The sequence below is a fragment of the Saprolegnia parasitica genome (assembly GCF_000151545.1).
Source record: "Saprolegnia parasitica CBS 223.65 unplaced genomic scaffold supercont2.38, whole genome shotgun sequence".
Taxonomy (NCBI): domain Eukaryota; phylum Oomycota; class Saprolegniomycetes; order Saprolegniales; family Saprolegniaceae; genus Saprolegnia; species Saprolegnia parasitica.
In genome coordinates this window covers 189,359-208,877 of record NW_012156432.1, presented here as the reverse complement: position 1 = coordinate 208,877, position 19,519 = coordinate 189,359, and the positions used below count along the sequence as shown (strand labels likewise).

General features: G+C 60.3%; 13 protein-coding genes across 13 annotated transcripts in view; 7 read left to right on the top strand and 6 right to left on the bottom strand.

The window, feature by feature from the left end:
* The window catches only part of SPRG_20610 (hypothetical protein), a gene marked incomplete at both ends in the record, with an annotated part of 6,358 nt that extends 6,082 nt beyond the window's left edge, over positions 1-276 (top strand). Inside the window, one exon of the mRNA XM_012347828.1 lies at positions 7-276. Within this exon, the coding sequence (XP_012203218.1) occupies positions 7-276 (270 nt within the window). The remainder of the gene's footprint in view (positions 1-6) is intronic.
* A 7-nt stretch (positions 277-283) lies between these two features.
* SPRG_08530 (hypothetical protein) lies at positions 284-685 on the bottom strand (the record flags this gene model as incomplete). The annotated part of the gene is made up of 2 exons (XM_012347773.1): positions 284-590; positions 642-685. The coding sequence occupies 2 exons, from the start codon at positions 683-685 to the stop codon at positions 305-307; spliced, it is 330 nt and encodes a 109-aa protein (XP_012203163.1). The 3' UTR covers positions 284-304.
* Positions 686-730: 45 nt separating this feature from the next.
* Positions 731-3,041, bottom strand: SPRG_08529 (hypothetical protein; the record flags this gene model as incomplete). The annotated part of the gene is made up of 12 exons (XM_012347772.1): positions 731-830; positions 874-924; positions 968-1,097; positions 1,147-1,207; positions 1,256-1,288; positions 1,345-1,476; positions 1,519-1,618; positions 1,676-1,757; positions 1,805-2,050; positions 2,099-2,165; positions 2,211-2,273; positions 2,316-3,041. The coding sequence occupies 12 exons, from the start codon at positions 3,039-3,041 to the stop codon at positions 731-733; spliced, it is 1,791 nt and encodes a 596-aa protein (XP_012203162.1).
* Positions 3,042-3,661: 620 nt separating this feature from the next.
* Positions 3,662-4,414, bottom strand: SPRG_08528 (hypothetical protein; the record flags this gene model as incomplete). The annotated part of the gene is made up of 1 exon (XM_012347771.1): positions 3,662-4,414. One exon carries the CDS (start codon positions 4,412-4,414, stop codon positions 3,662-3,664), a length of 753 nt encoding a protein of 250 aa, XP_012203161.1.
* Positions 4,415-4,942: 528 nt separating this feature from the next.
* SPRG_08527 (hypothetical protein) lies at positions 4,943-5,621 on the top strand (the record flags this gene model as incomplete). The annotated part of the gene is made up of 1 exon (XM_012347770.1): positions 4,943-5,621. One exon carries the CDS (start codon positions 4,943-4,945, stop codon positions 5,564-5,566), a length of 624 nt encoding a protein of 207 aa, XP_012203160.1. The 3' UTR covers positions 5,567-5,621.
* On the bottom strand, positions 5,581-6,830 carry SPRG_08526 (hypothetical protein). Its single transcript, XM_012347769.1, has 4 exons — positions 6,713-6,830; positions 6,547-6,656; positions 6,098-6,497; positions 5,581-6,048 (listed from the first exon to the last, which is right to left on the bottom strand). Exons 1-4 carry the CDS (start codon positions 6,807-6,809, stop codon positions 5,630-5,632), a joined length of 1,026 nt encoding a protein of 341 aa, XP_012203159.1. The 5' UTR covers positions 6,810-6,830; the 3' UTR covers positions 5,581-5,629.
* A 488-nt stretch (positions 6,831-7,318) lies between these two features.
* Positions 7,319-7,700, top strand: SPRG_08525 (hypothetical protein; the record flags this gene model as incomplete). The annotated part of the gene is made up of 1 exon (XM_012347768.1): positions 7,319-7,700. The coding sequence occupies one exon, from the start codon at positions 7,319-7,321 to the stop codon at positions 7,634-7,636; it is 318 nt and encodes a 105-aa protein (XP_012203158.1). The 3' UTR covers positions 7,637-7,700.
* Positions 7,701-8,092: 392 nt separating this feature from the next.
* SPRG_08524 (hypothetical protein) lies at positions 8,093-8,895 on the top strand. Its single transcript, XM_012347767.1, has one exon. The coding sequence runs from the start codon at positions 8,124-8,126 to the stop codon at positions 8,850-8,852; it is 729 nt and encodes a 242-aa protein (XP_012203157.1). The 5' UTR covers positions 8,093-8,123; the 3' UTR covers positions 8,853-8,895.
* On the bottom strand, positions 8,879-10,076 carry SPRG_08523 (hypothetical protein). Its single transcript, XM_012347766.1, has 5 exons — positions 9,721-10,076; positions 9,419-9,666; positions 9,195-9,368; positions 9,089-9,152; positions 8,879-9,041 (listed from the first exon to the last, which is right to left on the bottom strand). Exons 1-5 carry the CDS (start codon positions 10,057-10,059, stop codon positions 8,916-8,918), a joined length of 951 nt encoding a protein of 316 aa, XP_012203156.1. The 5' UTR covers positions 10,060-10,076; the 3' UTR covers positions 8,879-8,915.
* Positions 10,077-10,605: 529 nt separating this feature from the next.
* On the top strand, positions 10,606-14,074 carry SPRG_08522 (hypothetical protein; the record flags this gene model as incomplete). Its single annotated transcript, XM_012347765.1, has 3 exons — positions 10,606-13,511; positions 13,565-14,022; positions 14,064-14,074. The coding sequence occupies exons 1-3, from the start codon at positions 10,621-10,623 to the stop codon at positions 14,072-14,074; spliced, it is 3,360 nt and encodes a 1,119-aa protein (XP_012203155.1). The 5' UTR covers positions 10,606-10,620.
* A 370-nt stretch (positions 14,075-14,444) lies between these two features.
* Positions 14,445-15,680, top strand: SPRG_08521 (hypothetical protein; the record flags this gene model as incomplete). The annotated part of the gene is made up of 1 exon (XM_012347764.1): positions 14,445-15,680. One exon carries the CDS (start codon positions 14,445-14,447, stop codon positions 15,678-15,680), a length of 1,236 nt encoding a protein of 411 aa, XP_012203154.1.
* A 546-nt stretch (positions 15,681-16,226) lies between these two features.
* SPRG_08520 (hypothetical protein) lies at positions 16,227-17,773 on the top strand. The gene is made up of 2 exons (XM_012347763.1): positions 16,227-17,409; positions 17,464-17,773. The coding sequence occupies exons 1-2, from the start codon at positions 16,231-16,233 to the stop codon at positions 17,740-17,742; spliced, it is 1,458 nt and encodes a 485-aa protein (XP_012203153.1). The 5' UTR covers positions 16,227-16,230; the 3' UTR covers positions 17,743-17,773.
* Positions 17,774-17,992: 219 nt separating this feature from the next.
* SPRG_08519 (hypothetical protein) lies at positions 17,993-19,382 on the bottom strand (the record flags this gene model as incomplete). Its single annotated transcript, XM_012347762.1, has 3 exons — positions 17,993-18,241; positions 18,511-18,709; positions 18,787-19,382. The coding sequence occupies 3 exons, from the start codon at positions 19,380-19,382 to the stop codon at positions 17,993-17,995; spliced, it is 1,044 nt and encodes a 347-aa protein (XP_012203152.1).
* Between the last annotated feature and the right edge of the window lie 137 nt (positions 19,383-19,519).

Here is a 19,519-nt window from a genome sequence, read left to right as displayed (position 1 = left end):
ATCGAGTGCGGCGGCGGCCTCGGCCTTGTGCTCATGCTGCAGCAGTGCCGGGTCGTGCTCCTCGGCGGCTCGATGGTGGCCTACTTTCCGTGCCCGTACGTGGACGCGCACGGGGAGGAGGACCAAGGGCTCCAGCGCGGCCGCCCGCTCAAGCTCGACCGCAGCCGGTACGCACTTTTGCAGACGCTCTGGCGCAGCCACCATCTCTTCCCTGAAGTCTCGCGCCTGCGCAACCAGCGCGAGAGCCAGCAGCCCATCAACTTAACCTACATTTAAACACAGCCCTGTTCCTTTGGAATACACTCTAGGATTGCGTCGTTGCCTGGATCGCGAGGCGGACGATGGCCTGCGGGTTGCCGTTGGCCGCCAACAGGATCGGGTGCGTGGCCAGTTCGCGCACGTGGCGGGGACTCGACGATGGCTGCAGCGAGAGCAGCGCAAAGTCTTGCTGCAGCTCGCTCTCGACAAACGTCTCGTCCGAGAGCGCGAGCTCTTCAAGGCGCTGCCGCGTCACGTGGTCTTGGCGGCGTTGGATCCAAAAGAGCATGAGCTCGGCGGATTCGATCGGGTCGAGTCGCCGCAGCTTGTGCCTACGCCCATGTCGTCGATACATTGATAATTTAGTGATCGAATCCGCGTACTTGGATTCGGGGTACTTGGGAATGAGACACGCCTTGGTGATCATGCTGCGCGCGGTGCAGACGACTTGGAGCTCCGGCGACTGCTTGAGTCAGTCGCAGAGGAGGTCGCGGAAGGTGAGGCGGTCCGCGTCGGTCGCTGTGAGCGCGTCGCAGCCGTCGAGAATGAGCACTGACGGCCACGAGTAGTCACTAGTCCAGAATAAGAAACGATTGTGCCATGCAAGCGGACTACCTTTCCGTGCCCTCGAGCGTCTGGCTCGTGTGCCAGAGGTGCGCCCACATGCTACACTGGTTGTTGCAGTTTCAAACGAATGAAAAAGGCGTACGTTGAGTTGGGTGGGGTCGCCGCCACGACGGTCGGGACGTGGAGGTAGCGCACTGGACTTGTCAGCCCCACGACCCACGACGTCCGCAGCGAAATGTGGCGAGCAAGCGCCTTGGCGACGGCAGATTTACCTGACCCGTAGACGTTAGCTGTTACATTCAGGAAAAGAGACGTGCGGACCAATGCCGGCTTCGCCCGTGATGGAAATGAGTCGTCGCTTGGACGAGAGGAGTTTGGTGATCTACGAAAAACGTGACTCCCTCTTGGACATCACCATCGCCAACTCTACCTTGAAGAGGTCGAGACTACGGTTGCAGAAACCCTAGTCTCGGTCGCGCATCAGCTCCAAAACGAGGGGGCAAACGACATGGTACGTACATCGCAGAGCGGAGGCAGGTTCTCGTAGAGCGGCGTCGGTCGGGGTACCACGCGGTGCCGCAGCTTGCGCTTCGGCTCGAGCGCAAAGAGCACTTCGGTATGGGGCGTCGTCGACGGCAACAAGACCATTTTCTACACGTCGGATCAGCACGACAGCGAGCAAGTGGCACGTACGTTGGCGCCTTCGTCGGGAAACTCGGCCACGCACGCTTGCGTTGCGACTGCGACAGCTTGCTCGACGCTCTTGCGCTTGGCCAGCGCGCGGTAGAGCCCACTAGAGGACCGAAGCGTGCAGGGTGGATCGCCGAGCTAGAGTATCGCGAAAAGGGACCTTAAAAGCGCGCGGTGGACGACAGGGGAGCACTCGCGCATCACAATCACATGGGGCACGCCGATCGACACGAAGACGGACGCTGTCCCTTCTCGTGAGCTTGTCGTTGCCACGTTGGAGGAGACGTACCGAGCGTGTCGGCAGGGTCGTACGAGAGGACGACGAGGCGGAAGGGCGGCACCTTGCCGAACGAGAGCGTGTGGCGCAGCGCATCGTAGCTCACAGGGTGGACGAGCGAGAGACTGTCCTCAAAGTACACGCTGCTTGCGCTGCCCCGGCCGATCAAATGCAGCACCTGGCAGCGCTGCGTCGCCGTGTACTGAAGCTCTTCAAGCATCCCGGGCTTGGCCGAGACGCAAATCGATGGCACGTGGCCTACACATCGATTGAGACGAAGCACTGACGGGCGTCGTAGCACCGCACCCGACTGGACCGCCGCATCATGAATGCAGTTTTGGATCACGTGAAAGTCGGTCTCGAGAGGAAGCGCCTGCACGCATCGTATCATGATTGGAAGCCAAGAAAGCCAACGCACCGGCATCGGGTGGAATTGCCCGACGCGGTCCATGCCGGCAAAAGGCGACGCCGCAAAGACGACCTAATGCTTTTCGTGGACCTTGTTTCGGACGCGAGAACGTACGATGGACGACTGCGTAGCATGGAGCTGGCGTTTGGGCTTGGGCACGAAGCGCTGCTTCGTGTCGCGGTCGCACACGCGCTTGCAGAGCACGTACGAGAGTCCTGGTACGAGCTGGACGACGTCGCCCGTGCGCAGGTGCGTCTCGAGCATCAAGGGTATCCGCCGCTTGTTGACCAAGATGCCTTTCGGGCTCTTGTCGCGGAGGAGGACGACGCGGTCGTCGTACGTGAGCGTGCAGTGGTCGGACCCGAGCGCGGTGGTGTCAAAGGACGCTGCGAGCGGCGCAAAGAGCTTGCGCGTGATGCGCAGCGAGGGGCGCGTCGCGTTGAGCTCGATCGCGTAGAGGCCAAGGCTTGCCATGAGGTCGCGCTGCGCCGGCGACAGCGCCGACGCGCTCGTCGGGTGCAGCTTGAGCGTGAAATGGCGCACGACGACCGTCTTCTTCCGTTGCTGCAGAAAGCGCGCGGCCAGCGTCGGCTTGGTCGGCGTCAGTACTCGCTGGCGTTTCGTCTGCGGCGACTCGAGCCAGCCAGGATACTTGACGTGGCGCGTCGTGTCGGTCACGGACGGCGTGCAAAACATCTCGCGTGGCGGCGAGACCTTGCCGGGCGACCCGTTCTCCTTGGTGATCGCCGTCGTGGGCCGCTTGTGGCGCGGTGGCGAGACATCCATGAGGCTGTCTTCCGCACGCGTGCGGCGGTTGGACGCAGCGCGTGGCGAGCTCATGTGCCGAATCCCAGCCAGTCGTGTTGGGCAGATTGCGATCTGAGCGGCCGCGTGAAGCACGGCGCCAGAAAGACTAGGCCCCGGGTCCCACATTTAATTGAATCTCCCGCGCACTTTGGCATAAAAAGCCTAGTATATTCCAAAGAGACATTTAGGACAAAGTAGGGGGCCCTATATAAAACGCTGCACGTGATGGGCGTTGTATCATCGGGATTAGGCACCTTACTGCTAGTAGCTCCATCTAGTAGCTCCATCATCTGCGCATGTTTGTTCGACGTTTAAACCAGCATGATAGCTCTACTTCTCAAGCTAGAGCGTGCGGAGCTGCTAGCGTCGTTGGCCCTAAGGTACTCGCATTGCCGCTGGTTAGGCCAAATGGAGCCCAACGCCAGCCTTGGTGCCAGTACATACATGTACCTCAGCCCAGGGTGTTGACTGGACCCAGGGCACTCTCATAGCGTCCTTCTGTAGTAGGAAACACTGGCGGAATCCTCGTCTTGTACATAGACGGATTGACAGAGCACCTCGGTCGTGCGTCATGATTCACCACCGCGCTGCAACGGACGCTGCAAGGAAGGTATTTTCGAGTGTTGCGAAGGGCTTCGAGAGCGTGCAAGGTATTATCGAGTGTTGCGAAGGGCTTCGAGAGCGTGCTGCTCGCTCAAAAGCAGCTGGTACAAGGCCTCTTTGCGCTGGTCCAATCTAGCATACGCCTCGAGTCGCCGCTTGACGCCCAGTGGGAGGTTGCTGCTCGGGCCGAACACGCGACCAAATTTGGGGCCCACGAGCATCTCGATCTTCTGCGCCACGTCAACCTTGCGCGTGTAGGCTCGCACGGAGCTGTCGAGCAGTTGCGGTCCTCTCTGCAACGCATTGGACGACGACGCTTGTCGCGAGAGCTCTTTTGAGGGCCCATTGGACTTGGACGACGATGACTCGTGCACCTTGGCGACGAGCGTCATTGGTGGCACAGCCGGCTGGAATGGAAGCGGTGCCGCCGGCTGCAGTGGTAGTGACACTGGTGCTACTGGCTGCTGCACAAGCGGTGGTGGATAGGCACTCTCCTTGGCACCCCCGAGCGGTCGGGGCTCATACAGTCGCGCAATCGGCCTGGACGGCTTTGTCCACAACGTTGTCATTGTTGCGGTTGCTGCTGGGGGTGGCTTGAAGGCAATTCCGGGGGCGGTCGGTGCATTCAACGCCGCAATGGCCTCTGCAAACGATGACGACGACGACGACGACGGTGCGCTGGTGTATGCGAGCAAGAGCCCTGAAGACGACGACGACGTGCATGGGTCCCGCCCGGGAAAGTACTTGTCGTACTCGAAGAGCGCGCGGTGCTTCTCAAAGAAACCGAGTGCGTCCGAGCTCATGGTCCAAAGGCGTTACAGCGTGCGAGGGTTCCCGGCCAGCAGCACTACATCGCAACCACCGCCCTTTCTGTAGGGCACCCGACTCGAATGGACCAACGCCAAGAAGCTAGATGACGGCGGCAGGCTTTCTGCCATTAGCTACCGGGTCAAGCAAGGCCCGCTGATGGCGTCGGTCGCAGCACGCGCTTGGAGATGGCGCGTCCCAAATCCAGTACTTTTGCTCTCTGCGGACGCCACAAGCACCTCGTTGCTTGCCTAAAGCACGAGCCTTTCCCGCCAGAAACCCTCTGCTGTACGTCGTCCAAATTCCACTGCGTTCCTTGAGCGCGACTCGTAAAGCTCCGCCGTCGCTCTGCAGTCGCTTGCGCATGTCTCTCTCCTACGAGACGTGGCCGTCTACGGGATGATGTCTCTACTCTACCTGTCTGGAAGCATGCACGGCTCCATCAATTTTGTCGCTGGACGCAATGCTCGGTGGTTGCATCAACAACCATCACGGCGTCGTTTCATCAGTTGCCGAAACTGAGCATGCCAGCGACGTTTGAAGAGCCCGATGAGGACGCGGACGACCCGCAGATGTTTGAGCACAAGCTCATCGAGCCGATCCTTCCGTGCCGCGACCCGGTCGGCGAGAAGGGTGTGCTGAGCCTGCACGCGCACCCGGCCGTGCGCATCGCGATCGCCGAGTGCGTTCAGCTGGGCGGCGACAACGAGGTGCGCATCGTCCACGACGCCGATGTGGACGAGCCCGTGCTGGAGCTTCTCGGGCCCGAGACGCGGCTCGTGCTGCACACGACCAACGTCATGCGGTACCTTGTGCTCTTTGTGAAGAACCTCGATGCGTTCTTCACGTACGAGGTCGAGCTCCTCGACGGGAAGCGAGAGTACCGGACGCTCACGATCACAAACGCGCGGAGCCTCGCACGCGTGAACGCCAGCCACTGCCAGATGCCACTGGCCTTGGGCAAAGGCTGGCAGTACCTCTGCATGGATCTGCAGAGCGTCTTGCTCGAGGCGTTCGGCACGCAGCACGTGTCGACGGTGCAGATCCGGGTCCTCGCCACGTGCCGGCTCTTGCGCGTCTTCTTCCAAGACGTGCGCTACAGCGACGCAGAGCTCCCGCCCGACCTCTCGCTCCTCGAGGGCGCCTAAGACGCATGATAGAAGGGTCTTGTGTGTTAATATCTACACGTCCTACTACAGACGACGCGACGCTTACTCGGGCTGCGACAGAAAGTCGTCCATGACGCTATTGACCGTGTCGTGGTCGTTGAAGGCAAATGCGCTAGTCGTCGACGACGCACTGGCCGGCGTTGTCGAAGTTGTCGTCGTCGTCGTCGTCGTCGTCGGGAGCATGAACCCGGCGTTGGCGTACTGCATCATCGTGTTCATCGCCGGGTTGAACGAGCCAGGGTACAACTGTGCGTTGGAGAAGGCTTGTTGCTGGAGCAGGTTGAAGTTGTACATATTGAGCTGCGCTTGGTGGACCGGATCCATCGGATTGAAGAGGAGCTCCGACGTCGCATTGCCGCCGGAAGATGACTGCATTGGAAACCCGCTAAGCGAGCCCATGTTGGCCATGACCATGGACGGATTACTGAAGAGGGCCGAGAGGTCCGCCGTGTTAGCAAAACCTACACCATTCCAAGATAGGTACATATATATACCAAGGCTCTAGCGTACCGGCCGCGTTGAGCTGCATGGGAGTGGTCGCTGGCGCGGCCCCTTGTTTAGGCTGCTGCGCTGCCTTTTGCTGCTGCTGTTGTTGTTGTTGTTGCTGTTGTTGCAGCGCCTGTGCTTGCTTTTGCTGTAGCTGCTTCTGTTGTTGTTGTTGTTGCTGTTGTTGTTGCTTTTGGAGCTGCTGCTGTTTTTGTTGTTGAAGGGCTGCTTGCTGTTGCTGGAGCTTCTGCTGCTGCAGAGCGGCTTGCTGCTTGACCAGTGCCTGCTGCTGTTGCTGGAGAAGCTGTTGCTGCTGCGCTTGTGCAGGCGATTGCGTCGGCGCTACTGGTTTTGTGGTCGCCGGCGGGGGACTCTGGCGCGGGGACGGCGTCGTCGTCGATGGCGCCGTCTCTTTCTTGGCAATCTACCGCGCCATGAGACCTACGTGAGAAGAGGTCGTCGTCGTTGTCTACCTGGTCGTCGGCCATCGCGGCGAGGCGCTCCAGCGACCGTGAGATCTGCTCCTTGTAGCGCACGCACTTGATGTGCCATTCCTTGTACTCGGCCGTCTTGTCCGTGCTGGCTACGACGACGAGGCTCCATGAGGCGGAAGCGGAGAGGCAGGAGCATGCATCGTACGTCGGCCCTCGAGCAGCGTCTTCCACGTCTGAAGCATCTTGTCGTTGGCCTCGAGCATCTTCTGCACGTCGCCGGCCCGGAGCGTCGTCGTCGTCATCGTTGCCAAGATCGAAACCCCAAACCTTCGGTATACCAATCAAAGCAGATAATTGCCGACTTGACACTAAATGCACGCAACTCCATTTGGCTGCACCTTGTTGCAGGGTAGCTGCGAGATCTCGTACAATGACAATCACACCGTAGTCGCCATCCCAATGGTCAGACCATAGTTACTCGATGCTCACGTGATCGATTTGAGTAGATGCCCTCCATCTCTCTGATCTCTCTCCTCGTTAACAAGGACAGAAAGGTCATTTGTTTGCTCAAAACCAACGGGCTTCGCATACCGGTACGCATTAAAACACGCGTAGCACTACCGAGGCTAGTGTAGACAGAAGGACTAGCTAATTATACGTATGCCTGTGTAGTCCACGAGCAAGTGTGCACACACGGTACTCCTTTCTCTCTGCGTGGTTTTGGCAATCCTCGTCCGCATGTGACAAGTTGCGTGTATTCAGCCCATTGAAATCGCCGTCGGCCAATGAAATCGTGACAAAGGCTTTGAGCATGCTCTCCACAAACGGCAAGGTCGTCGCCCACGCTGCGGTCGCGGCCGAGATGGAGGCGCTCCCCAAGAGCATCCAGGAGGTGCTTGGCCTCATCGACCAGCCGCTGCGCGTCGAGATCTCGGACGGGCGCATCCTCATCGGCTCCTTCCACTGCCTCGACCATGAGAAGAACTTGATCTTGACCGAGACCAACGAGTACCGGTACGCCAACCAAGACGACGACGAAGTGCCGCAGATCCCATCAAAGCGCTTCCTTGGCATGACGCTCGTGCCAGGCCGCCACATTGTCAAGGTGAGCCAGCTCGCGATCGCGTGAGCGCCCCCAACACCGACTTCCTCCACCTCAGACTAGAAAAAACTAACTTAAAATCTCAAACCCCTCGTTTGGGCCAAAGATGCCAATCTGCTACTAGTAGGCCAGTGCACTAGCCAGAGCTTGCCACGTGCAGAACGAGCCGCCAGAGCTGCATGTCGAACTCGGGAACTCGGATGCTGGGACCATTATTGCGTTTCCTTGCTGTCAAAGGCTGCCGCTCCGGCCACGCCTCTGCAAGGTGCTTCAAGCAGTGGTGTCGACTGGAAGCCGTGCGCCTGGCCTGGCATCAAGGGTACCTACGGCCTTGCCCACTTGGTGGCTATCGATCGATATATGTCTGTTGTCTGAAACTCAATAATCGCAATTGGTAATCTCAATCAATAGTGTCCGGATGCCACTGTTATTATCCGACGTGCCAGCTGGACGTTCGTTTTTTTCGCTTGTGGGGTCACAGTTCAGAAACTGATCGGCGTGGACGACGACGACGATGGCAGCGCGGAATGCTTGCATGGTGGCATGGCTCTTCCTCGCCATGACGATGGTCTCGTCCTTGATGGTAGTCGTGCCGGGCCGGTCGAAGGAGTGCTTCATCGAGTACGTCAAGACGAAGCGCACGGCCTTCCTGCGCATCGCGGTGGTCGAGAGCCAGGATCTGTACGACATTCGGCTCACGGCGTATGGCCCGTTCGCGACGCCGCCAACCGAAGAGCAGGCGGACATGAACTTCTTCAATTCGCTCGTGACGACGACGCCGCCGAACGAGAACTCGAACGACGTCCAGCACAACGGGTTCAACTTCGACACGGAGCACCGCGGTGGGTGGTACAAGTTTTGCCTCGGGAACGAACACTCGTCGTACGAGGGCAAGAAGGTCGACTTCTCGACCAACTTTGGCCTCACGAAGGAAGATGAGCTCGGTCACGAAGACGAGTGGGAAGCCGCGACCAAGCAAATGCACGTCGAGACCGTCAAGGGGTCGCTCGAGCACCTCCGCGAGCTCTTCGACCTGATCAAGTACGAGCAAAACTACTACCTCATGCGCGACAAGCGCCACCACAAGACTGCCGAGAGCAACCAGTCGCGCATCTTTTGGTACACGTCGATCCAAGTGCTTCTTGTCGCGGTGGTCTATGGCGTCCAAATCCGCCTCCTCAACCAGTGGTTTAGTGGCAGCGGCGGCCTCCTCTCGACGACCAGCAGTCGCCAATGGGCGTAATATAAGAACTGACTGTGAACACGAGATGGTGCACTTCGCAGCGTATATTTCTACTATTGCCGCTTAGACAACGTCCTGAAGCGAAATGCCAAGCGCCTGGAACTTGGCTTGTTGCACCTGCAGGAGCTCCTGGAGCTTGAGGCCAAAGGCCGGGTCCTGCGCAAACTGGTTGATGGCCGCGTTCATGACCTAGGACGCCATGAGCCTTGCGAACTGAGATGGAGGCAGCGTTCTACCGCTTCGTCGATGCCCACTTCCTGGTGGATCTCTTCCGTGTACTGCTGCGTCTTGCGCAAGTACCTACAAGACGCTGTCATGCGAGTTCAGGTCACGGTTGCGTACGCTTCCTGCCACATCTCCTTCTCGGCGTTGACGTCCTTCAAGCCGTTGGCCTTGGCGTCGGCAATGGCCTCTTCGATCGCGCGACCGATTGCGTCGAGGATCTTGGCCATGACGTCGAGGGCCTTCTCGGGCGTAAAGTCTTCAGGGATCGACACGTTCACCTGGGCCAGCGGGCTAGGTACATACCGTGTCGTCAAGTCCATTCCGAATCAAAGTGGTCGTACCTGTTTTGGATGACCTGCTCGAGGCGCTGGATCGCGGCAACGACGTCGGCGTCGTGCTGGAACTCGGCCATCGCCTTCTCAATGCCCTCCTGCGAGAAGCGGTACTTCTTCGAGAGCTCTTGGTCGGCCATTTGCACGGCGTGGCCAAGGCGCTCGATCAAGACCTGGTGCACCTGCTCTTCCGAGATCTGCTGGCCCGTCGTCGTCGCGTGCTGGATGACCTGCTCGGCCAGTTGCGGCAATTGACCCTACACGACGATGGTTTCGTCTCATAGCCATTGAGGACCTGGCAGACGACGTACGACAAGGTGCTCGATGTTGTGCGCGAGCTCGAGAAAGTAGTTGACGAGGTTCTCCTTGCTGACGTCACCGGACGCCGACGCATCGATCCAGATCTTGCCAACACCAAGAACGGCGAGGCCGGCGGCGATACCGATCGCGACCGTTGCGAGGTCGCCCTTGACGTGGGCCGGCGTGGCGCGCATGGCGCGGGCCGTCGAGAAGGACGCCATCGACGCCGTCGACGGCGTCATCGAGGGCAGGGCCGCAACGCGCGACGAGGCGAAGGAGGCGGCGGACGTCGACTTGGCGGCCAGCGGCTTGGCCTTGTTCATGCAGCGGACAGCGCGGGCGAGCGACATGGTCTTGAAAAGAAACTCGACGAACGAGCCATTCGATTGCGTCGACGTCTTCGAACTTCGATTCAAACTTCGATATACGCATGTCCACACCGCAGTCCACACCGTGGCGCCAAGATTGCCACGGCAGACGACAATATTATGGTCGGCCGGTAGTAGTAAATAGGAGGCTCGCATCGACAGTGCTCTACGGCCCCAGCGTGCTATTGCAACGCGGCGGTGGCGAGGCGAGGCGGTACAGCGGAGAGGACCCCATCCGCAGGCCGGCGCGGGACAACCGGTGGAGTCGGCTCGATTGATGTCACCCTTGCGTGAGCGCCTTTCGCGTCAACATTACATGGGCGTCGGCGAGTCCTCTGTCTCTATAACCGCTGTCGACTCGAGACTCGATTCTAGCAAAGTGAGCGGTCAACTGTTCGCACGGCTGCAGGCAGCCAGGATGTCGTTGACCGGTACATGCGTCGGTTCAAACGCCGTTCACAACGATATTCTCGCTCGTTGGCAAGTTATCACTCGACCGAGAGGACCTTACCGACAGTATAAATAGCACCAACGAATACGGGGATGGCGTCGATCGAGGCCGAGTACCGACACGTGTACATGGCCGACGCGCGCAGCAACGCCGCGCTCGGCTACGCGACCAACTACGTGCGCACGGCCAAGTACTCGGCGTGGAGTTTCCTCCCGCTCTTTCTTCTGGAGTCGTTCCAGAAGGTCGGCAACGGGTACTTTCTACTTGTCGCTGTCCTTCAGTGCATCCGCGCCATCAGCAACACGCACGGCGTGCCCGCGACCTTGCCGACACTCACCTTCATCCTCTGCGTCGACGGCACATTTGCAATCCTCGAAGACCTCACGCGCCGCCGCGCCGACCGCATCGCCAACAGCCGCGCGACGCGCAAGCTCGTGGAGGCAGCCGACGCCTTTCTCGACGTCGCGTGGGCCGACGTGCACGTGGGCGACATTCTCGAGATCCGCAACGACGAGCCAATTCCCGCCGACGTCTTGCTGCTGAGTGTGCCACCAAGCGACGATGGTGGGAGCAGTAGCAGCACATGCTTTGTCGAAACAAAGTCGCTCGACGGCGAGACGAACCTCAAGCAGCGCCAAGCCGTGCCGACGACGCAGCACGCGACGACGCCAGCGCTGCTCTCGGCCTTGCGCGGCCACGCGACCGTCGAGCGCCCGAATCATTGCATCCACACCTTTCAAGGCGTCTTGCATGTGGTACAGGCTTCGAACACGACGCCGGCCGCCTTATCGATCACCAACATGCTCCTACGAGGGTCCACCTTGCAGAGCACGGCACGCGTCTATGGCCTCGTGATCCACACGGGCATGGACACGAAGATCGTCAAGAGCAATCGACCGACGCCGTCCAAGCGCAGCGCGCTCGAGCGACGCATCAACATGTATGTGCTCACGCTCGTCGGCCTCCTTCTCGTCTTTTGCGCGAGCGCCGCCACTGCCAGCGTCTTCTGGACGGCCTCGGCGCAGTCGGTAACGTACCTCGGACCGAACTTGCATGCGAGCTGGGTCGTGACGTTCTTCTACTACTTTCTACTCATGTACCAATTCGTGCCGATTTCGCTCTACGTGTCCATGGGGACCGCCAAGTTTGTGCAAGCGAGGTTCATCGAGTGGGACCAAAGCATGTACCACGCGCGTAGCAATACACGCGCCGTCGTGCGCTCGATGGGGCTCAACGAAGACCTCGGGCAGATCTCGCACCTCGTGACCGACAAGACGGGCACGCTCACGTCCAACATGATGCAATTTCGCAAGTGCAGCATCAGAGGCGTCGCGTGCGGCGCGCGCTGCGACCGCCCCCAACCGATCAAGCGCGCCTCGACCAAAGTCCACGTGCCCGTCTCGTCGCCGCTGGACGCCAGTGCGCTGGTGGACCTGGCCAGCAGTACCCACAGCCCCGACGGCCGGCGCTTCTTCATACTGCTAGCCGTCTGCCACACGGTGCTGCTTGGTGGAGACGGCGCGTACTCGGCTGCGTCGTCGGACGAGCTCGCGCTCGTGCTCGGGGCCAAAGCGGTCGGCGTTGTCCTTACGTCGCGGTCGCCGACGACCATGGGCATTACGGTCCGCGGCGAGGAGGTACGATTTAGCATTCTAGCGGTTCTGGACTTCGACTCGAACCGCCGACGCATGTCGATCGTGCTGCGAAACATCGCCAACGACACGATTGTGGTCTACACCAAGGGCGCCGACGTCAACGTTTCGCCCATCTTGCGCGCACCACGGGATGAGGACGCGGCGAATATGCGCGCCAACACGATGCGGCACATGCAAGACTATGCTGCCGAGGGTCTCCGGACGCTCCTCTGCGCCTACAAGAAAGTGGACGAAGCGTGGTACCTCGACTGGGCCCAGCGGTACGCTGCTGCGACGCAGTCGCTGCCAGACGTCGACCGGCGCCAAAAAGGTCTTCCCAACCGCATCGACACGTGCATCGCTGAGATGGAAGCGGACTTGGAGCTCCTGGGCGCGACAGCGATCGAAGACAAACTGCAAGATGGCGTGGGCGAGACGATCCAGGCGCTCCGGGCCGCCGGCATCAATTTATGGATGCTCACCGGCGATAAGGAAGAGACGGCCATCAACATTGGCCGCGCGACGCATCTCATTTTGCCAGAAATGCGCTGCGTTGTCGTCTCGGAAGCCAACGCAACGTCGGCGGCGCTCGCATTGACCGAGCTCACGGCACTCAAAGCGCAGCTCGAGGCCCGGGGCGCCACCACCATCGCGCGCCACTCGCCACCGCCAGGCCGCCGCCGCACCACGAGCGCGGCCCGCTCGGTCACAGACTGGTCCAAGTCCCGCTGGACGTTGACAGTATCGCGGATATCGATTCGTGCGCCGTCTGTCGCTACTGAGACGGGCCACGCGCTGGTCATCACGGGCGCCGTGCTCGACCACGTGTTTTCGAATGCCGCGTGCTCCGACATGTTTGGTGCTGTCGCCGAGCGCTGCTCGACCGTGATCGCGTGCCGCGTGTCGCCGGCGCAAAAAGCCAGCCTCGTGCGCCTGCTCATGCGCTTGGACCCAACGAGCCGCGTCTTGGCGATCGGCGATGGCGCCAACGACGTGCCGATGCTCCAAGAAGCCCACGTCGGCGTCGGTATCTCGGGCCAAGAAGGGCTCCAAGCCGTCAACGCCAGCGACTATGCGATCGCGCAGTTTGCCTATTTGCGGAATCTGCTCCTCGTGCACGGTCGCTCCAACTACGAGCGCGTCTCGAAACTCGTCCTGTACATTTTGTACAAGAACATTCTTTTGATTGCGGCGCAATTCTGGTTTGCGCTCGGGACGGGCTTCTCGGGCCAGAAAATGTACCTCGAAGTCGGTGTCCAGCTCTACAACGTGGTCTTTACGTCGCTGCCCATCGTGCTCCTGGCGGTCATGGACGCCGACGTGCCGCGAGACCTCGCGTTGCAGCTGCCGTTTCTCTACAAGCCGGGCCACGTCACTTTCACCTCAACCACGTTCGGTTCAGCATGGCGATCGGCTCGGCGCTCGTCGAGTCGCTTTGCCTCACGAGCTGTGCGGTCGCTGCGCTGGAGACGAGCGATGTGCACGGAGCGTCGCCCGGGCTCTGGCTGCTTGGCATGGTCGTGCTCACAAGCGTCATCTTGCTCGCGAACCTCAAACTCGTGTGGTGGCAGCACGCGATTCTGCCGGCCAATGCGATCGCGTATCTCTCGTCGATGGGGCTCTGGGGCATCGTGGCCGTTCTCTGCTCGGACTGGTTCTTGGTATCGGGCTTTGCATGGGACCACATGATGAGCGTTGGGACGTCGCTGCCTGCTGTGTGGCTCACATGGCTCTTGGTGGTGGTCACGCTGCTGCTGAGCACGACCGTTGCCCTCCGCGCGTGTGCAACCATGGTCTACCCAACGTGCAGCGACATTGTCAAGGAGATTTATGCATCCCACATGCCCAACGCTGACCTTGGTCCACTCGTCCAGAGTCTGGTCAATGGTCATAGTGGCAAGGCGGTCCCTGAAAAGCCCTCCGCAACTGGCACCGAATCCGTCGCTCTTGATGTTTCACGACAACGCGGACAGCTCGATCTTCCGGAGACAGGACGCACAGGCGTAACTACTCCACGACATGCCATGGTGTGTGGTCTCGTGACGTGGCAGCCCCAGGATCGTTTGCGACATGCGTTGCGGTTGGGAGCTTGTATCCACTGCTGCAAGTGTGTCGGTGGTTGTGACTGTGCGCGCCGTAGCCGTCTAGTGGTCAGGTGGTGCCAATGCACAATGCATCCCTGGCACGGCCCAACAAGCAAATTGTTGCCCAGTTCCTCTAAGTTTTAAACACGATGGTTTTAAACAAACAAGCAAATTGAAAGCGTTCCTTTCGGCACTGCCATGAACAAGCGAGCGCGCTGCGGCGTGGCCCTGGACGTGGGCATCATCTTGGAGAAGGTCGTCATGTGCATGAGGTCGCCGCAGGATGTACGTGCGTTCCTCGAGGCGCTGCCCGTAGCGATGCTTCCGCCGACGCTGGCCGCGCTCCTCGCGCTACTGCGCCTCCCAGCCGGCAACGCGATGTGGCCGATCGCACCGCTCTGCATCATGGCGCGCGTTGCACCCAAGCTCGCTCTCGCCGCGTCGCGCCTGTACACATCAGCCTCGCTTGACATTACCTTCGAAGATCATGTGGTCGCCTCGCACGACTCCGTCGGATACGCGCACCCGTTCTGCGCCTTTGTCGCCCAATGGGCCGGTACCATCCACACCATGAAGCTCCTTGGTCACCGGCGCATCAGCGACGCGTTCTATGAAGAGCTCTCGAGTGTGCTCCGGCGCTGCACAAAGCTCGCCGCCGTTCGCCTCTGCAACAATCTCTCGGTGCTCTCGGCGGTCACCACCGCAGCGCATACAGTGCAGACGTTGAGCCTCAACTATGGCCCGTTTCCCCGTTTTGACGGTGGCAACGCAAAGCACGTTGCATCGTGGCTCAATTCAGGACATGCGCGCCAGCTAACGCTCATGGAGACGCCATGGGCTCATCCCGACCTCGCAGCTGCTCTCGCTTCGACGACGACGCTGTCGAGCCTCAGCTTGATCCACTGCAATTCCGTGCTTGGTAGCTTGGCTCTGTCTCGGTCCATCTCAAGCCTGACGGTCGTCTTTACGGGCCCCGTCTTCAACGACCGTGTCCCGCTGCTGCATTGGCGCCACTTGACGACGCTCACGTTGCATGGCGACGGCGGCCGCGTCCCAAACTTGGTGCCAGCGCTTTCATCGATGGTGGCGCTGAAGAGTCTTCGGCTCTCGCGGATGCATCTGCAGGGTCTGGCCCAGGCGGCCCAATACCCCGATCTGCGCGCCATCACTCTGGACAACTTGACCTTCTCTGACGACGGCTTTCGGGCAATCGTCGGCGTAACGACGTGCTCGGACCGCCTCGAATCCATCAAATGGACAGTGTGCGCTCATGGCCGGACGATGGACCTCGTCGACGCCGCTTTGGGTCGCTGGCTCCAAAGCGGTGTCCGGCGCGTGGTTTTCGTGGCTGGCGCATCATCCTTGCGAACGCCGAGACGCTGGTATCGTCTCTGCGCGGCACCCAACGGAGCGACAAGCAAAGCGCCCATGTGAGCTTTTGCCGCACCGGGATTGATGACGTCGACTTTGCTGCCCTTGTGGAAGTGCTTGCATCTTGTGCGAATGTGTCCATCTTGATCGAAACCAATATCGGGTCGGTAAAGGCGGCAAACATTGCGGCGGCGCACGATGTCGACCTTGCGCTCGTCGAACGTGGCATCCTGCTGTCCTCGACGCGCAAATGGACCTCGCGGTCAAATGGATAGTTCTATTATACAATTCATTGTGGGACCTTTTCTAAGCGCGGGGTTTGTAAAGAATGTCTTTGTCAAGCAAGCCAGCCAGTCGATCTCCGTCCTACGCCCGCGCAGTGTACTAAGGGGCTGGCTTGCCTTGTGTCGGCCCCTCGATCGATCATGGCTGTTCCGGATCGCAATGCAGCCAATGAAACACCGTTGTCGCAGCATTCAGCCAATCGCATCGCCGTACCTCCAATGTCACACTATACACGAACTGCAAATGTAACACTATTCAACGGGCAACGCCGGTAGCCATTGTGGGTATCCGGATGACGCAGGAAGAAGATCATTTTCAGATCCTTGGCATGCCGGTGGCACGGTCAGCTGCCGTGAGCCTCGTCGTGCTCGTCGCCGCCGTCGCAGATGCAGTCGTCTGGAGCCACGGAAGGTTCCCGCTTCCGGCGCCTCTCTTGCCGCAGGTGGCGTCGCCGGCTCGCATTGGCATCGTCGAGACGCTGCCGATCGGGAGCTTCGACCTCGCTCCGCTGCCAGGCAGCAAGTCGACGGCAGAAGGGCTCGCAGCCCTCTTCGATGCGGCGACAGAGACGATCGATATCCTTGCCATGTACTGGAACCTCGAGGGCGTCGACGACCACAAGATCTACTCGGACGACGAGCTGCAAGCGTTTGGCGCTCGCCATGGTCACGCTGTGTACGCCGCCTTGCGCCACGCCGTCGAGCGCAATGTCTCGGTTCGCGTCGTGGGCTCCAAGAGCGATCAGTTCCAGCCGACCGAAATCGAGTCGTTTGTCCCGAACATTCGTCTCTGGGACGCTGTGCATTGGTACGGCGGCGGCATCATGCACCAGAAGATGGTGCTCGTCGACAAGCAGCACGCGTACTTGGGGAGCGCCAACATGGACTGGAAGTCGCTCGCGCAGGTCATGGAGGTCGGCGTCGTGCTGGAGGCCGCGCCAGCGATCGTCGATGACATGCAGCGCCTCTTTGAGCTCTGGTGGGCGTGGAGCGACCCTGCCCTCGTCGCTCGATATGCCCCCATCGACGTCTTTTCCGACAAGTTCCAGGTCACGCTGCGCCTGCCTCCGTGGTCCGACGACGTGCCCGAGGCGTCTCGCGTGCCGAGTCCATTTACGGATGCGAGCATGAGCTCCATCTTCAACAAGGTCCACAATTTGCACACGCTGCTCAACAACAAGCCAGCGGGCGTCTTTCTCTCGGCCTCACCGGACAGCGCCACGTCCGGGGCTCGAACCCGCGACGAAGACGCGCTCGTCTACACGCTGCAGTCGGCCAAGACCGCAGTGAGTCTCAGCGTCATGGACTTTCTGCCCTTCGCCACGTATCCCATTGCGACGCACGCGTCCGGTTCGATCCACTGGCCTGCGCTCACCGATGCCATTCTGAGCGTTGTCCTGGCCCGTAACGTCAGCGTGCGCCTGCTTGTGAGTCACTGGGCGCACTCGCGACCTGTCATGGTGACAGCACTCCGGCAGCTCCAAGCCCAAGCCGATCTGCACCACAAGGTAGATACTGACAAGTGCATGATGGAGGGGTCTATCCAATGCTACCTTTTGTAGCGAGGGCTCGGGCGGGTTGAGATTCGGCTGTTCGAGGTGCCGGGTTATAACGAGACGGTGCCGGCGCCAGGGCGGTTCCCGCCGTTCAGTCGCGTGAACCACGCCAAGTTTATTGTCTCGGACTCGCGCGTCAACATTGGCACGAGCAACATGGAGTGGGGTTACTTTTACAACACGGCGGGTGCGAGCTTCAATACAAACCACCCGGACGCGATCGCCGCCGTCCAAGCCATCTTTGACCGCAACTGGGCCTCGGCGTACGCCCGTCCGCTTGCTTAACGTCGCAACCGACTATGGAATGACACGTAATCAGCAAAACAGTATCTATAATCGGGATGGAGCAACCCTGCATCAACTGCAAAGACGATGGAAGATGTGTGTCGTGGATGTCAAAATCAGGCTACGATGGCTTGGCTGCTAAGATCTAAGACCGCGCGGGCCGGTTGCAAGCGCGTGGTTGCCTTCCGGCCGGCGCAGGCGGGTTAACCCTCCCAGACCAGGCGGAGAATCCGCCAATTTAAGGTTACGCTTAACCTTGCACGCCGGGGCTGTCGAGGCGCAGCACCAAGTTGTCTGCCGTCATGCGCACACCACACGCAGCGACCATCGCGAGGAGCTTGCTTCTTCCACGCTTGGACGATGCGAGACTCGTGAGATTGGTGCTCGCGGCAAGCGCTTTGATGAGCGGTTGGACGTCGTCTTCGTTGAAATAGTTGCGCGCGAGATTCAAAACACAGGGCGACGGAGCGTGCAAGGATGCGAGGCTCGCCGCAAGCATCTGTATGTGGAAACATGCGTCCAAGCGCACGGCGGTGGTCACAGCGGCGGATGGCAGGACCCGAGCAATCGACGCGGTTGCTCGCGTCTTCACAACGCGTCCAGTGCACCGCCTTAGCGCTCGCGATCCACTCGATGATGTGTCGAAGGGAGTTGTCGTTGAAAGTGACGTTGTCCAAGGCAGCGACCCTTAGCTTGGCGGGACGGACCCCTGGACGGTTGCGAGGTTGAAGTTGAGGGTGCTTTGAGTGCTGGCAGCGACTGCAGCACCGCCAACGGACACTCGATGTCTTCGTCGTCGGTGCCCGAGAGACTCGGCATCTTCATCTTGGAGAGGTCGAGCAACTGAGCTATGCCATCCACGACGCGGTGCATGGCCGAGCACAGATTGAGCTCCGTGAGACGACGCAGAGGCGCGTTGTTCACATTGAGGCTGCTCAGAATCCCGTCGCTCTCGTCCAGGTCCAAGCTTGACAGCGTCGGCACCACACGAGACGCGGATCGCTCGACGACTTGAAGCCGTAGAAACCCAAATGGGCAGCGTACATCAATGCCAGCCACGGCAGAAGCGCCAGCAATGCGTCTCTGCACGACGAGAAGTTGTACGGATTGAGCTTCGATACGCGAAAGGGCGGCGCCAGCACCGTTGGCAGCAAGTTGGCGGAGGCGTGGAGCGTGGCGATAGACACGTTGGTGGACATGCGCAGGAGACCTTCAAGCTCGCGAACGTGGAAGTTGCAACTGGGCAAGCTGTGATTTTGTGGGCCCACTGGCGCAAACGCGCAAACCGACGAGCGAAAGGTCGTGGTCGCAGAGTGCGGCCACTGCGCGCTGGACGAGGACCCGCGCGCCTCAATGGCTGGAAAGGTGTCGAGGGCACGCGCCGCGGTCGGGATGCTACGGTCGAGCACCGCGTCGAGGCGGAGCACCAGCCACAGATCGCGCGTGGCGTCGGCTAACACGAGGTCTTGGCAGCTTGGGCATCGCGTGATGCGACGCTCGAGCACCGCGTCGAGGCGGAGCACCAGCCACAGATCGCGCGTGGCGTCGGCCGACACGAGCTCTTGGCAGCTTGGGCATCTCGTGGAGAAAGCGCTCGACGTCGGTCGGGGAGGACCACGATTGCCCTTTACCGAGCCCATGGCTGTGCCCCTGGATCCGCGCTCCCTAGTGCCCTCGTGTGTCGTGATGGAGGCGCTCGGTGCAGTGAGCTACAGGATCGCGATAGCAGCGCTGTATGTAGAACGAAATTCGGATGCATCCTGTACACTGAGTAAGC

Bases quoted from the DNA above. Each gene is read 5' to 3' on its own strand.
- SPRG_08526 (XM_012347769.1), bottom strand. From the start codon at position 6,809: ATGACGACGACGACGCTCCGGGCCGGCGACGTGCAGAAGATGCTCGAG. The intron at 6,498-6,546 runs GTAGACAACGAC...ATGGCGCGGTAG, and splicing joins CCGCGATGGCCGACGACCAG to ATTGCCAAGAAAGAGACGGC. The intron at 6,049-6,097 runs GTACGCTAGAGC...GGAATGGTGTAG, and splicing joins CATGCAGCTCAACGCGGCCG to GTTTTGCTAACACGGCGGAC.
- SPRG_08524 (XM_012347767.1), top strand. From the start codon at position 8,124: ATGGCAGCGCGGAATGCTTGCATGGTGGCATGGCTCTTCCTCGCCATG.
- SPRG_08523 (XM_012347766.1), bottom strand. From the start codon at position 10,059: ATGTCGCTCGCCCGCGCTGTCCGCTGCATGAACAAGGCCAAGCCGCTG. The intron at 9,667-9,720 runs GTACGTCGTCTG...ATCGTCGTGTAG, and splicing joins ACAACATCGAGCACCTTGTC to GGTCAATTGCCGCAACTGGC. The intron at 9,369-9,418 runs GTACGACCACTT...GTATGTACCTAG, and splicing joins GAGCAGGTCATCCAAAACAG to CCCGCTGGCCCAGGTGAACG.
- SPRG_08520 (XM_012347763.1), top strand. From the start codon at position 16,231: ATGCCGGTGGCACGGTCAGCTGCCGTGAGCCTCGTCGTGCTCGTCGCC. The intron at 17,410-17,463 runs GTAGATACTGAC...TACCTTTTGTAG, and splicing joins AAGCCGATCTGCACCACAAG to CGAGGGCTCGGGCGGGTTGA.